The sequence below is a fragment of the Schistocerca americana genome, chromosome X (genome assembly GCF_021461395.2).
Source record: "Schistocerca americana isolate TAMUIC-IGC-003095 chromosome X, iqSchAmer2.1, whole genome shotgun sequence".
NCBI lineage: Eukaryota > Metazoa > Arthropoda > Insecta > Orthoptera > Acrididae > Schistocerca > Schistocerca americana.
Genome location: NC_060130.1, coordinates 100,840,756 through 100,857,802, shown reverse-complemented (window position 1 = coordinate 100,857,802; position 17,047 = coordinate 100,840,756). Strand labels below are relative to the sequence as shown.

Here is a 17,047-nt window from a genome sequence, read left to right as displayed (position 1 = left end):
ATTCCAACTTGTACCCCGCTGTTTGTAATGGAACTGTTATAAGCCTGTGTCCTTATTGATTGGACATGGTACTTTCCTTTTCGTGGACGATGGAGAAAATGTGCGTTTTAATAGAGCTAAAGTGGGAATTTTACGCACGCCCGTTGAGTAAATAGTGTGATTTACGAACTACTAGAAACAACTGCCGCTGGAGTCCGTTGCGATCGCGTACACCACGTTGGGGCCCACGTACCGTATGCACAAGTAGCATCGTTCCTGAGCGTTCAGCAGCACGCTGAACTTCGCACGCTCAACGTTAACGTTCGACAGCACGGTCCGTGTGCCGACGGCTTAAGTGATACATAACAGTGACTCACAGTCCATTGTTAGCAGGCTCATTTATCTATGGCAGAAGGATTCCTACTCCAGCCCTCCATCAACTAACAAGTGTACCTGCATCAATCTAAAACAGGTTCATTTTTTAAAGAAATGTTGTTATGTTTAGAGAGAACTCATTACTCTCACCAAATCTATGTTTTTACAGCAGTACACAAATGCTGAAATTTTGTTTCTGCACAAACGTTATTTTTTGCAGATTAGTATAGAAGAGAAACCTAGATGAACAGTCTGTGAATATACACTAGTTACTGAATAGTTTTATTGAGTCTCTGATGTTCCACAGACCTAAGCTGAAGCTACTCAGACACGAAATGTGTTTTTTTTTTTTTTTTTTTTTTTTTTTTTTTTTTTTTTTTTTTTTTTTTGGGCACACAACTTCAATGGTCATTAGCGCCCAGACTACGTTAGGAATGCACCGCGAGGCACAAGTTTAAAACAGCAACTAAAAGGGAAAACACGATAAAAGACAGATTGACAGGCATAGGATTAAAAAAACAGCATAATCAAATGTCCTTAGAGAAGTTTGTCAAGTTGATAAAACGAAGAACGCGAGCAGCTGCTCCTGGGTCATCCACTAAAATGGCATCTAGAGTACATGGCAGGCCAAGATTAAGACGCAGTGTATTAAAATCCGGACAGGACGTTAAAATGTGGCGGACCGTCAGCAATTGCACACATGGGCAGAACGGCGCCGGCGCAGCCGTCAGCAGATGGCGATGGCTGAACCAGCAGTGTCCAATTCGTAACCGGGCCAAAACGACCTCCTCCCGCCGAGAAGGGCGTGAGGACGACGTCCAAGCCGCGGGAAGAGGTTTCAAGGCCCAAAGCTTCTTGTCCGTAAGTGCAGCCCAATCGGCATGCCACAGCGATAAAATGCACCGACAAATGACCCTGCTACTATCTGATGATGGGACACAACAAGAAGCTGTCCGAGGCTGGAGGACCGCAGCCTTGGCCGCAGCATCTGCAGCTTCGTTCCCAGGAATACTGACATGGCCAGGAACCCACATAAAGCTAACCAGAGAACCGTCGTCCAACAGCTGCTGAAGAGAGCGTTGGATCCGGTGCACGAAAGGGTGAACCGGATACGGATCACTGAGGCTCTGGATGGCGCTCAGGGAATCAGAGCAGATGACATAAGCAGAATGTCGGTGGCGGCAGATGTAAAGAACAGCCTGGTAGAGGGCAAAGAGCTCAGCTGTGAAGACCGAACAATGGCCATGGAGCTGGTATTTGAAACTTTGTGCCCCGACAATAAAAGAACACCCGACCCCGTCATTGGTCTTAGAGCCATCTGTATAAATGAAGGTCACATTAATGAACTTTGAGCGAAGTTCGATAAAACGGGAGTGGTATACCGAACCTGGGGTAACCTCCTTTGGGAGCGAGCTGAGGTCAAGGTGAACGCGAACCTGAGCCTGGAGCCAAGGTGGCGTTTGGCTCTCGCCCACTCGAAAGGCTGCAGGAAGTGAAAAATCAAGGTGTTGAAGGAGGCGACGAAAGCGAACTCCAGGTGGTAGCAGGGCAGAGACATACAACCCGTATTGACGGTCGAGAGAGTCATAAAAAAGGAACGATAAGACGGGTGGTCGGGCATTGACAGTAGCCGACAGGCATACCGACATAGCAGTATATCGCGCCGGTAGGTGAGTGGCAATTCACCGGCTTCAGCATGAAGACTCTCAACGGGACTAGTACAAAGCGCTCCAATCGCAAGACGTAAACCCCGATGTTGTATGGAGTTGAGGCAGCGTAAGATGGACGGCCGTGCAGAGGAGTACACAAAGCTCCCATAATCCAGCTTGGGGCGGACGATCGACCAATATAGGCGAAGTAGGATGGTTCGATCCGCTCCCCACGACATACCACTGAGAACACGGAGGACATATAGAGAGCGGGTACAACGGGCAGCCAAATATGACACATGTGGAGAGCAGCTAAGTTTCCTGTCAAATGTAAGACCTAAAAATTTTGTTGTCCCCACAAATGGGAGAGCAACGGGACCGAGTCGTAAGGACGGTGGGAGAAACTCTTTGTAGCGCCAGAAGTTAATACAGACCGTCTTCTCGGCAGAAAAACGGAAGCCATTGGCGACACTCCAGGAGTAAAGACGGTCAAGAGAACGCTGAAGATAGCGCTCCAGGAAACATGTACGCTGCGCGCTGCAATAGATGGTAAAATCGTCCACGAAAAGGGAGCCTGATACATCAGCTGGGAGGCAATCCATTATTGGATTGATCGCTATGGCGAAGAGAGCGACACTCAAAACTGAGCCCTGTGGCACTCCATTCTCCTGGCGAAAGGTGTCTGACAGGACAGAACCCACACGTACCCTGAACTGTCGATCTATTAAAAATGAACGAATAAAAAGAGGGAGGCGACCGCGATGGCCCCATGTATGCATGGTGCGGAGAATGCCCGCCTTCCAACAGGTGTCATAAGCCTTCTCCAAATCAAAGAACACAGCCGCGGTCGGGCGCTTCCGCAAGAAGTTATTCATAATGGAGGTCAACAAGGTAACCAGATGGTCAACAGCAGAGCGGCGCCTACGAAATCTACTTTGTACATTGGTAAGTAGGCGTCGAGATTCGAGCAGCCAAACCAAACGAAAGTTATCCATTCGCTCCATCACCTTACAGACACAGCTGGTAAGCGAGATGGGTCGATAACTGGAAGGCAAGTGCTTGTCCTACCCCGGCTTAGGAATCGGTACAACAATAGACTCGCACCAGCAGGCGGGAACATGTCCCTCAATCCAGATGCCATTATAAGTATGAAGAAGGAAACCTTTACCCGCAGGAGAAAGGTTCTTCAGCATCTGAATATGAATAGAATCAAGGCCCTGGAACAGAGGACCAGGACCGGGCAAGTGCGTTTTCGAGTTCCTGCATGGTGAATGGGGCATTATAACTTTCACGATTCGAGGAGCGGAAGTTAGGTGGCCTACCCTCCTCTGCCTGTTTTCGGGGGAGGAAGGCAGGGTGGTAATGAGCGGAGCTCGAAACCTCTGCGAAAAAGCGGCCAAAGGCATTGGAGACATCCTCAGGGGCCACAAGGATGTCATTCGCGACCGTCAAGCCAGAAACTGGTGAGTGGACCTTAGTGCCAGGTAGCCGGAGCAGGCTACCCCAGACAACAAAAGAAGGAGTACAACTGTTGAAGGTGCTTGTGAAAGCAGCCCAGCTGGCTTTTTTGCTTTCTTTAATAATACGACGACACTGCGCACGTAATCGTTTATAACTGATACAATTCGCCACTGTAGGGTGGCGTTTAAAGGTGCGTAAAGCACGTCGACGAGCACGTAAAGCGTCCCTACATGCTGCGGTCCACCAGGGGACCGGTACGCGACGTGGAGAAGAAGTAGTGTGAGGGATGGAATATTCAGCAGCAGTGAGAATGACTTCCGTGAGGTGTGCAACCTGACTATCGCAGCTTGTGAAGGTTTGATCCTGAAAGAGCGCCCTGGAAGAGAAGAGCCCCCAGTCTGCTTTGGAGATGTTCTAACTAGTTGAGCACGGAGAGGGGGTATGATGCAGGAGATGGATAACACACGGGAAGTGGTCGCTCGAATATGTATCAGAAAGTGCATACCACTCAAACTGGCGTGCAAGTTGGGTAGTAAATATAGAGAGGTCTAAATGGGAATAGGTGTGAGATGTGTCCGAAAGAAAAGTAGGGCGCCAGTATTGAGGCAGACAAGATTGAGCTGGTTGAAAAGGTCTGCTAACAGGGAGCCCCTCGGGCAGGATGCTGGAGAGCCCCAAAGGGGATGGTGGGCATTGAAGTCTCCAGTTAACAAAAATGGTGCTGGTAGCTGAGCAATAATTTGCATCATGTCTGCTCTGGTAACGGCAGACGACGATGGAGTGTAAACGGTACAAATGGAAAATGTAAAAGTGGGGAGAGTAATTCGTATGGCAACTGCCTGCAGGCCGGTGTGCAATGTGATGGGATCATAGTAAATATCATCCCGGACCAGCAACATAACCCCTCCATGAGCCGGAATACCTACCACAGGGGGTAGGTCTGAACGCACAGAGGTGTAGTGTGCCAAAGCAATTTGATCGCATGGGCGTAGCTTCGTTTCCTGGAGGGCTACGACGAGCGGACGGTGCAAGCGGAGCAGCAACTTCAAGCCCTCTCAGTTGGAGCGAATGCTGCGAATATTCCAGTGAATAAGTGCCATCGTGAGAAGAAAAGGAAGATGAAAGAACGGGTCACCTCGAAGGCCGCTGAGGGCCTGGCTTCGAGTGAGCACTGCCGCCGGTATCAGTAGGCGGACAGTCATCGTCCATTGGTTCTATAGGTTCATCGCCCATCTTGTTAAGATGGCCGGGAGGGGGAGCTTCCTCTGCAGGTGAACGGCCAGATGTTCGGCTACCAGCGGTGCAACCAGGTGAAACAGATGACGGCCTGGGGCGGCAACCGCTGGGTGGCGCAGGAGAAGAAATGCGCCGTGGCGGAGAAGGAGAACTGTGCTTCCTATGAGCCTTCTTGGAAGGTCGTTTTGTGGAAGTACTGGTCGATGACTGGGAGTTTGAGGTACGTAGGAAGTCTGCACGGGATGGTTCCTTCTTGAAGGCCCGTGCATCTGACTTCTGGGTCTTCGTCTTGGCAGAAGCTGATGAAGGTGCTTGTGTCTGAGGGGTGACGGGAGGAAGAGGAGACGTCGACCGCGCGATCTTAGCACTGGCCAGATCTTAGCACTGGCCGAACGGACGACCGTGGTGCTGAAGGTCAGATCGCATGTCTGTGTCGCCACCTCCCTGGTAGTCCGAGGAGAGGCGAGAACAGTACTGTATTTCCCCACTGGGAGCAGCGTGGGCTTCCTACTAGCAACTAGCTTGCGAGCAGCCGTGGTGGACACTTTCTCTTTGACCCAAATTTCTTGGCTACAGCGTTCTTTCTTGTAGATGGGACAGTCGCGGGAGGACGCTGCATGGTCACCCTGACAGTTCACACAACGAGGAGACAGAGGCGGACAGTCACCCTCATGGGTATCCCTGCCACAAGTGACACATTTAGCCGCATTGGAACAAGACTGGCGAGTGTGATTAAAACGCTGACACTGGTAGCAGCGCGTAGGTGTCGGGACATAGGGGCGAACAGAAATAACCTCGTAGCCCGCTTTGATGCGCGACGGCAGTTGAACACTATCAAAGGTCAAGAAAAGTGTCCGGGTCGCTACAAGGTCATTGTTGACCTTTTTCATGACCCTATGGACAGCCGTCATGCCCTGCTCAGCGAGGAAAGACTGAATCTCCTCGTCAGTCAATCCGTCGAGTGATCTAGTATATACCACACCACGAGACGAATTCAAAGTGCTGTGAGCCTCCACCCGCACAAGGAACGTGTACAGGAGTGTGGCCCGAAGCAGTTTTTGTGCCTGAAAGGCGCTCTCAGTTTCTATTAACAAGGTACCATTACGCAACCTGGTACAAGACTTAACAGATCCGGCTATGGCATCTACGCCCTTCTGGATAACGAAAGGGTTGACAAAGGAAAAATCCTTTCCATCCTCAGATCGAGAAACTACGAGGAACTGTGGGGCAGGAGGTAGTACTTTTGTCACTGGTGGCTGGTCAAGTTTCCGTTTGTGGGCAGAAGTCGAGAGAGAAGAAGAAGAAGAAGAAGAAGAGAAATCCATTGCAGAGGAATCCCCCATGATTGCCAGCGTCTCCGATGGCGCGCTCCTTCCTTGTGGGGACCCTCTCAGAGGGCACTCCCGCCTTAGGTGAATGTTTACACCTCAGGTCACACCTCCCAAGAAACAGACGGAGGGACCAATCGGCATGGTCAGAAGGTATCAGCTCAGGCAATCACCCCTCCCTGGGCCTGGCCTTTACCAGGGGGTACATGCGTGCCTTACTTGTCTACCCAGGGCGGGGAATTACGCGTTACCCCGTCACCGGCTACGCGTGCGAACACGTGGGTCGGCCTTCAGGCGCGCACAGGGAGGAAGGAAGACTGCTACAAGGTCATTGTTGACCTTTTTCATGACCCTATGGACAGCCGTCACGCCCTGCTCAGCGAGGAAAGACTGAATCTCCTTCAGAGGACAGACTGTCTCAAACGACGAGGCAGAGACCAGAGCAGGCAAGGAGAAGAAGGCAAGGAGAAGAAGGCAAGGGAAAGAGTAAGGAAGACAGTGAGATGGAGAAGAACAAAGAAAGGAACCAACCAACCAAAGGAAGGAAGAAACGAGAAGAAGTGAAAAACCAAAATGACCGCAAATATAGGTCGTGGAATCGTCTGTCTCCCGACGCAGGCGCTAACTACCCCCTTGAGGGGGAGGGACTCCTTTTAGTCGCCTCTTACGACAGGCAGGAATACCTCGAGCCTATTCTAACCCCCGGACCCACAAGGGGCAGACACGGAATGTGTCGTTACATATAATTCAGTCTCTGTCAAATGAACCGGCAGACTCCACTCGACCATTTCCAAATGGCATGAAATTTTATCAACAAGTTCCACAATGTCCAAGGATGGACACACAAAGTTTTGGCTCAATATCTCCATCGGTTCAATTTCTACAGACTCTCATAGGTAGGGGCCCCAAGTTCGCAACACCTTTATGTATGCCAATAGTGCCAACTTTGGATAACTTCTTTGACAGGTAATCTTAACTTATAAGCCTACACTTTTGTATACTTAAAAAAAACTTTTTGTGGTAAATAAGAATATATTAAGGATCAGATTTTTAAATATAACTGGTGACAGCTGAAATTCTTCAAATTCATTGTGTGACTTGGAGAGCCAATCTTTAACCAGCCGTAACAATTTTATGGACGGATTTGGCCAGGAATTAGTAATATGACACACAGCCATTCTGTCATCTTGTTCTTTGTGTATAACAGCCTCTGTCCTTCCTCAAAATATATGCACCTGCAAATTTCATTAAAACGTTTTGGTAGCCAAACTGTGGGTAGCTTTGGGGCCCATATCTCACTCTTAATCTCAGTCTTTAATCCTTTTTATTTCACTATATCCTGTAAGAGAATTCTGTAAGCTTCAGTAGCTATATATTTTAATTTTCGGCCCATGTGTGATTATGGTTGAAAATAAATGCTCGAAGTGATTACTTTTCATACACAGTGTGCATGTTCTAATGTGACAGTCAGTGAACAGGAAGTAAAACCAGTGGAACAGAAAGTAAGTAAAACCGGTGAAACAGAAAGTAAAGCCAGTGAAAACTGCATTTATCTGAATAAAAACTAGTGTAGTTATGAGCAAGCAAGCAGCAACAAATAAATGAAAATCCATGCTTACTTTAAAAATTCATCCCTGAATAAAATTCATACAACTTCTCTTAAGACACAGAAAAAATTGTTGAGTATCTTCAGAAATTACAGTACACAGCTAAATTTTAGACCCATGCTATGGAGGAAATTGCCCCAAAAGGAATTGTAAATTAATTATTGCATTTTTTACACCATTATTAAATTCTTGAAAACAATGATAAAACATCGCCAAAACATTTTTACCCGACTGTTGAAGGAATACATATTTTCTTTGAACTGTCAGTTCCTCACTAGTGTTGCTCTTCGAAAAGTTTGTGACTGAACTAATTTGTTTCCCACACAAATGACGACCCAAGAAGTGTCTGATGCTTCCCCCCCCCCCCCCCCCCTCCCTTTCTTTTTTTTTTTTATAATGAGATGGCACTGTAGTAAGCCTTCACCATTTTACTGTGGTCAGCTTGAGCCAGTGAATGAACTATCACTGTTGGACAAAGAGCTTTTAAAACTTGTAGCTGAACTTGACTCTACAGAAGGTGCCCAAATTTGTTCATACTATAACGTCCTGCTGGTGACAGAATTTCAATTTCTGCAAAATATGTGCTGTAATCCATTTGGGAAAAACAAATATAAAGTTGAGAAGGGTTTGTATCCATTGGCGTCTCTTATGATAAAAAGTTGAAATTGTTGACTTATACAGTTTTCGAGCCTGGCCACAAGCTTTGTCCAAGATGTAGACAAGAATCTGCTCATAAGCAACTACAGCTTCTGGATGAGCAAGAATTAATGTCTACTGATTATATGGAATAAGTTAAAGCTTGTTACACAGTGAACACCACACGAGTGTGTCTCTGAGATTTGCCTTTAAGTCTTCAACGAATTGGCAAATGGGATTCAATGGGTTACATAAGGCACAAAGTTCAGGATGTACAAGGTATCATCACCAAGCCTGTTGCAGTAGCTGCTGGTGTGAGCTCCACTGATGCTGTGGAAACACAAATAGTGAAGCACTGCCAGAAATTTAAGGATATGGACATTTTAATTAATGAACTAAAAATTAAGTGCATCATTCAAGTCAAATTTTAACCCTGGCTCCAAGCAGCTGGAGTACAGAACACACAGAAAAACAATTTAGTGATTCTGTGAGAATGGTGAAGCAGGTAGAGGAACTAAAGATGGAGACTTGCATCTTGGTAGTACCCAAAAATTAAGAGGGGGGAAAAGGCTTACATGTAAGATCAGGCACAAAAGTCCTCAGGTTCTTTGAAGGTGATAAATTTTCTCGGCTGTGGCCAGGGAAAAGTTATTACATGGCAGTAAGGTTGAATGCTGACAAAGTTCATAAGCAGAAACAGCTCCTACTTTGTAACTTGAAATAAATGTTTACAGCATATAGTAAACAAAATGTCAATGAATTGAGCTTCTCAAAATTTTGTGAACCCAGGCTGAAGTAGTGTTTTACAGATCATGTAGCTGGTATAGCCTCAGTTTGAGTACATCTAGTACATCACACTATCAAACTGACATTGGCTGCAACACCTATCAAGAATGATAACTACAGGAAATTATTCAAGAAAACTGTGAGCTGCTTGGAATCAATAAATAATGTCCTGGGAAACCTGAGCTGGAAGCTTATTTGGTAGATGTTTTCAAATAATATGATCCAGAATAAATTATACAACACACACTGTGGGTTCATACTGAGGGGGATACACTAGAGTTGCAGCATGCAGCTGTAGAAGAGTGAGGAACTGGTTCCAAAAACACATGGTCTGAAAAGCCACCATTTCACTTAAAAACAAACCAAAGTCCATGTGTGAGCACCTGGGAGGAACAGACCACAAAACTGCTGAAGCACCTAAATGAATCTCTATTTCCTATGCAAATACTGTCAGACATACGTGATATAAAAATAAAAAAGTTGGCATAGTATCTTACTTTCACACCATAATGTCATACAGGATTATTTTCTGAGGTAACTCATCAAGCCAAGCAAGTTTTCTGAGCCCAAAAATGTGCAATATTAATTATTTGTTGTGCGAACTTAAGAACATCCTGCTAAGGGCTGTTAAGGAACTGTGGATACTAACTAGTGCTTCCCTATATGTTTTTATTCCTTAAAGAAAACTGTCATTATAAATACATCTTTTTTTCAGACCAACAGCTCAGTTCATGCAAGCAATACTGGGCGTACGACTAATGAAACAATGGAAAATCCTGGATGGACTGTAACAATATCATGAGAAGGAAAGTTGCTACTCACCATATAGCGGAGATGCTGGGTCATGTGTGCAAGTTGCGCGCGTGCGCCCGTGTGTGTTGTTGACAAAGGCTTTAATGGCCGAAAGCTATAACTGTGAGAGTCTTTTGAAAGTAAGAATAACTTTCGCGAAGTTTTAAGGTCACTTACTTTGGTTCAGAAATATGTCCACTATTCAGCAATACACATTTTTAGTAACATGCCAGCACCCATAGAAAGTTTAACTAGTAGTAAAGTTCAGTTTGAGAACAGAGTAAAGGATTTATTGGTGTCTAACTCCTACCCCACTGATGAACTATCTTAGCAGCACCAACTGATGCGCATACGTTAATAATACCACACGATATGAATATTGTGCACAATCTGACTTCTGCACAAATTTGGTGCAGTGATGTGATAATCATTGCAAATAAGTTCTGTAAAATGTTTCTTAATTGATGATGCATTGTTACAACAGCTTACGAGTTATCTTATGCACCTAAGTGTATTGAACATTTTTAGAAAGTGCAGTTAATATACCAGCACTATAAGATTTTACATTTTGATAATAAATAACTAAACAATAAGAAACCAAACCCAAACCACCTCATCCTAACAAAATTCTAATCAAATTAGGACTAATAATTAAAAAATCTATAGAAAGAATAAATATTGGTGACAAGTTTATAGTCTCTTAAATGTAAATATGATTTTCAATGTCATTTGGGATCTGTGGAAGGTACATTAGCAAATCTGTTCTTTTGTTAATATTTATTGTGTATTTTTGTCTTTTGACATGTTCCACAGCCCAGAGGATCTCCTTACTATGGGTCAACTGGAACAAAAAGTACATCTAATCTACCTGAAAGAAAATACTGCAGACGGTGATTATTTTGATGGCTTTTGCTGAGAACTATTCTTTTGTCATTCAACATGCTGTCCAAGAGTTTCACAGGGAGAAAAACCATACTACATTACACCCCTTTGCACTTTACTTTGCTAGTAAAGAACTACAGGATGTAAGTGTTCGTGTAACCAGTGACTGCCTTCACCATGCATTCTAATGAGGCTGATTAAATATTTGAGGATAACCATAGATGAAATCATGCACATTCAATACTTCAGTGATGGATCTGCTGCCCAATATAAACATTACAAGAATTTTATCAGTTTAAGTCTGTATGAAAAGGAGTTTGGTATATATGTTGAGTAGGATTTCTTTGCAACCAGTGATGAAAACCTCATTGCGTTGTTGTTGTTGTTGTTGTTGGAGAAACAGCTAAAAGATGGTAGCGCATGCTATTTTGCAGAGGCCTTTGGATAATAAAATATTGATGCCTTTCGATCTGTTTATGCTCTGCAATGACAACATTTCAGGCATCATTTTTTGATGTGCTTTTGTGTACCATGTTTGCATGATCTAACAAGCATCTGTGAGCAGCATATATATGGACATGGCCTTTTGCACAAGGTGCTTTATGTTATTAAATATTTCAGCAATGATAAACCTTTCATAATGTGCTGAGTTTTACCCACTTGACATCTTGTGCATGACGTCGAGCGTAAAATGAACCTGTTTCACAACAAAGAGTTTCAAAGCCTTAAGATACAGCAAATGTCCATTGAAACCAGTTGTCTTAAATTAGAAAAATACTTGGCTGTTGAATTATTTTTACAACTAAAGCAGATCATCTTTCAGAGCTCTCAAAATGAGAAAACTGAAGCCTATACAGAAATATTCAGTGATTAGCAGAATCCTGGTATCAGCATAGCACACTCCAATCATTTCTTTGTGAGGTCTTTTGTAAGCACGTACAATGAGAACACTTAGATCTAGAAAATTTGCAGGCTAAAGTCCGGAAAAAGTAGCGTGTGTCACAGAGGTTACTCACATGACAATGAAGTTTAGTAAAAAGAAGTCAAAGTGAATGGAAGGAAATAAAAATGACTCAAACACCACATGAAAAATCATTTCTAAAGTATGCTCCTCAGAAGGTGCTAGAATGGCTTACTTTGGTTACCTGCAGTCCCTCGCAGCTTATGGAATAGTTTTTTGGGGTGAAACTAATAGTCAATTAATGAAATTTTAACACAATGGAAAATGGTTACTTCAATCTTGTCATGCAGATCTACTAGGGCTCACGGCAAGCCCCTTTATAAAAAACTATGTGGACTTTAAGTATCTTATGTATACATATACAAAAGTGTGTTCAAGATGTGAGCTAATCTTGGAGTCCTACAAACTAATGATTACCATAGTTTTAGCACTGGCAACAGTAAGTTCCTCCATGTAGAGCGAGCAAAAGCAACTCACACCCAAAGACATGAAAACCACTTTTGTGTCATTCTTTATAACACACGGCGAATGCACGTAAAGTGGCTGGAGAAGGACAACACTTACAGCAGAGTTAAAAACATTTATTTTGACAAGTGTTTCTACAGCGAACACATTGGCTTACAGAAATATTAGGCCCTCATTGTCAGGTACTTTTTAATCTGTTAACAGACGTACCATCTATGCTCTACATGTGTCTGAAAAACAATGTTTCTGTTGCTGGTTTCCTGTCTCAGATTCACTGCAATACAGCTCTTCATGGAAGGGAAGTTGTTGTAAGACTAGTTTTGATGGACATCATATTGGCAGTTGTTCTATTATGTATTCTTTTGCTTACAGTTTTTCAGAAGTGTAATACAGCAAAGTTTCAAGTTTGAGTTATTTCACTGATTGTACTTCCTGTGCATGATGTTAGCTCATTGTATACTAGGTAAATGTGGTTTCCTTTCCAGTGTTAACACACTGGACTCGCATTTGGGAGGAGAGAAGTTTGTGTCCTGTTCAGCCAGCCTGACTTGGTTCTCCACAGTTCTCCCAAACTGCTAAGGCGAATGCTGGGATGGTTCCTTTGACAATGCCATATGTGCTTATATTATTATTATTATTATTATCATCATCGTTAATTCCCCATTAAGGAGAGTGTTAAAAAACAATATTCACAATGACAATATGGTACATTTCAAATTCATGGCACTTTTTTCTGTCTCTCTCTTTTCTCTTCCCAAAAACCTCTCATAAATTGACTGTGTTTCTTCTTCCTCTCTTCTGTCCACTTCTTTCCTGATTTCTTCTCTTTTGGTGTTTCTTCGAATTTCTGTTTGTTGATTTTTGCTCTGTATTTTCCTGTGTTTGATATTTCTTCTGTGGAGATGTTTAGATTTTTGAGGTCTTCCATGGTTTCCTTTACCCAGTTAGTTTTTACCTTATTTGACACCACTATGTTAAAAATCTTCTTGGTCAGCCTATTTTCATTCATCCTATGAATGTGCCCATAGAATTTTGTCCTCCTTTTTCTGATATTGTCTGTAATTGTCTCTGCCTGTTTGTACAAATCCTTGTTGGTCTCTTTATCCAGATCCCCTGTCTCTGAACTGGCCCATAGATCTTTCTCAGAATTTTCCATATGTGCTTATATTATTTCCCTTATGTGTGCATTGTACAATACCACCACATCAAATGGTCAAAGGACAAATGAATGAATAAATACATAAAATGATTGCAACTTCTCACTACTGCACTGTGATAAATTTCGTTTCTGTTTACATTACATTAATACTTGTTCTGTAGATCATGAAAACTACTTTTCGTAGTAATGTGCAGCATGTCAGTGTGTGTACACACACACACACACACACACACACACACACACACACACACACACACACACACTAGTTTGGAAAATGACCAAAGATTTTTTTGTGGCAGCATAATTCACACCTTTCTGTGCCAAAGTCAGATTTAACCCAGAATAGTTCTGACGATCATCCTTTCTTCTAGTGTTGTAGCTATGCACTTCACTATTACTTTTGAACTGGGATGGGTTATTAATTTTATAACTGAGTATACGTATCTACATCTACATTTATACTCCGCAAGCCACCCAACGGTGTGTGGCGGAGGGCACTTTACGTGCCACTGTCATTACCTCCCTTTCCTGTTCCAGTCGCGTATGGTTCGCGGGAAGAACAACTGTCTGAAAGCCTCCGTGCGCGCTCTAATCTCTCTAATTTTACATTCGTGATCTCCTCGAGAGGTATAAGTAGGGGGAAGCAATATATTCGATACCTCATCCAGAAACGCACCCTCTCGAAACCTGGCGAGCAAGCTACACCGCGATGCAGAGCGCCTCTCTTGCAGAGTCTGCCACTTGAGTTTATTAAACATCTCAGTAACGCTATCACGGTTACCAAATAACCCTGTGACGAAACGCGCCGCTCTTCTTTGGATCTTCTCTATCTCCTCCGTCAGACCGATCTGGTACGGATCCCACACTGATGAGCAATACTCAAGTATAGGTCGAACGAGTGTTTTGTAAGCCACCTACTACTACTCGGAATATCCCGAGTTCCTTACATAAACGTCTGCAAGGTGATCTTGGGTGGACTCCAGCTGTTATTCTGATTACACGCTCTTGTGCAATGAATAATTTTTCACTTATTGAGGAATTACCCCAAAATTTGATATCTTACGACAGCAGTGAACAAAAATAGACATAATAGGCTAATTTACTGATATGTTTATCACCTATATCTGCAATAATCCTAATAACGTAAGTAGCTGAACCTAACCGTTCCAGCAGATCAGCAGTGTGTTTCTTCAAATTCAATTTCTCATCAATGTAAATACCCAGAAATTTTGAATACTCTGCCTTAGCAACAATGTTCAAGATCTATATTTATGAATGGTGTTATACTCTTTACTGTACATAATTATATATACTGTGTTTTCTCAAAATTAAGTGAAAGTTCATTTGCAGAGAATGATTATAAATTGTTTGCAATTTCCTCAGGTAATTCTTGTTTGTTTGTTTGTTCAGTGGGGTTACTATACTTGTACCATCAGAAAAAATAACTAACTTTGCATTTTAATGAATGTAGAGTGCCAAGTTTATATATATATATATATATATATATATATATATATATATATATATATATATATATATATAAAAAAGAATAATAAGGAACCCAGGACAACTCTTTGGGACACCATTCCTGATACCTCCCCAGTTAGAGGACTCAATTTCTGCAGACTATCTGTACTGTTAATTTCAACCTTCTGCACTCTTCCAGTTAAATATGAATTAAACCATTTGTGCACCATCCCACTCATACCACATTACTTAACTTCTCCAGAGGAATTTCATGATTCGTACAGTCAAAAGCCTTTGAGAGACTGCAAAATATCCCAGTGGGATATGTTCAGGTATTCAGAGCATTTAATACCTGATCAATGAAAGTATAGCTAGCATTTTCTGTTGAAAAGCCTTTCTGAAAAACCAACATTTTGTTTGTATTTTAGTTTTACAAATATGTGAAGCTACTCTTGAATACGTCACTTTCTCAAGAATTTTGGATAAAGCTGAGATTGGGCAGTGTTGGCAATAGGACCTGCCCCCATTTTTATGCAATGCTTTAACAGTGGCATACTCCAGTATATCTGGAAAAATGCCCTGTTTCAGTCAGCTACAGTGAGCTACTACATATCTGGCTGAGAATAGGCCTACTTCTTATCTGTTGGGAACAAGCTTTTAGTACTCTGTTGGAAATGCCATGAATTCCATGCAAACTTTCAGTTTTGAGTGAATTTATTTTTTTCCTAATTTCAGTACAAGAGGTGGGCTGGATCCCATTTTCTCCACAACTCTTAAAACGGTTAGCCTATTAAAATATTTTCTACTTCTGACTTTTCATAAACTCTTCATTGAGTGTGATAGAAATATGGTCTTCCTGTGCTCTCAGTTGTCATTTCCCTTTTAACAATATTCCAAACTGTTTTAATTTTATTATAAGAGGTACAAATCTCAGACATAAAGCACATACTTCTGGATTTTTAACTTTTCTTAATACAATGCAGTAGTTTTTAAAAAGTTTGACTGTTTATGGATTATTACTCCTTCCAGCTATAAGATACTTTTCCCTGTTCTGTTTACAAGATTTTTTATCCCTTTAGTAAGCCTTGGCTTTTTAAATGGTTACTTACAGCCATGTTTTACTGTTTTCTTAGGGAAACAGTTTTCAAATATATTCACCAAGTTATCATGAAATAAGTTAAATTTTAATCTAGCATTAGGTTCCTACACACACACACACACACACACACACACACACACGCACACACACCGCGTAACTTTTTCTTTTAAAGAAAAAGAACCCACTGTGTCATCTTTTATAGTATAGAACGAAAGCTTTGTAGGTACTTCAAAGATTTTTTTTTATAAGTGTACGGAAAAAAAGGGGCCACCAATATTTGTATTGGCCCGAGAGGCCTCCAGTTGACACTGAGTATAATAATAATCAACTGAGCTCCAAGAAATTGTTTCAATGTAAATTTAAATGAGAATGAAAACAGATTGAACGCTCAAGTTCTACTACGATCCTGGAAGGAAAAAAAAGGTAAATACTGCATTACGACTTCGAAACTGAACTCCAGTGGCTTCTATGACGATCTCTACCTCTATAACAACAAACTATCATTTAAAATAATTTTATAAACATTCAACTTACTGCAATGAATCATCCGATGTTGGTGAAAATATGCTGACTTTACTATCATTCTTTTTAATTACACCCATTTCCTTCCACTAAACACCAATAGTATATCTCGTTCCTTTTCCTAGCAGAACGGAGAGTATCCAAGTTACTGCAACCTGTTTATCAACATCGGTGTTATTGAGCAGTTGACACCAAAGATTCATGTCGTTTCATATACAATTAATATTGTTCAGTTTTCGAGAAATAAAAATGCATGTACTTAGTTCATGAACAGCGGATGTTGAATAAAAAGCGTTTATATTTTTCAGAGTTTTTAATCTTTGTTCATGACCATAAATATCTTGGTACCTGCAGACGAAGTTGAATCCAGAGGTATGAGAGCCCATTGCTTCAGTTGGAAAAGTAGTGGTAATATTTTATTTATTTATTTATTTTTATCATACTACAAACTGGTATTGGGCACGACAAGCTATAGAAACACATATAAGCATATTACAAACGTCAGTACAAGATGACTACAATACTGCAGATTTCAATTTACACACAAAACCACAACAGGTATATAAAACGGAAGAAAGATTGGGTTTTAACGCCCCGTCGACATCGAGGTCATTAGCGACGAAGTACAAGCTCGGATTGTGTC

General features: G+C 42.2%; 1 protein-coding gene across 3 annotated transcripts in view; it reads right to left on the bottom strand.

Moving 5' to 3' along the window:
* Positions 1–16,672, bottom strand: part of LOC124556680 (R3H domain-containing protein 4-like) — a 113,217-nt gene extending 96,545 nt beyond the window's left edge. For all 3 annotated transcript variants that reach the window (XM_047130646.1, XM_047130647.1, XM_047130648.1), the window contains exon 1: positions 16,417–16,672. In XM_047130646.1, the coding sequence (XP_046986602.1) occupies positions 16,417–16,484 (68 nt within the window). In that variant the 5' untranslated portion in view covers positions 16,485–16,672. The remainder of the gene's footprint in view (positions 1–16,416) is intronic.
* Between the last annotated feature and the right edge of the window lie 375 nt (positions 16,673–17,047).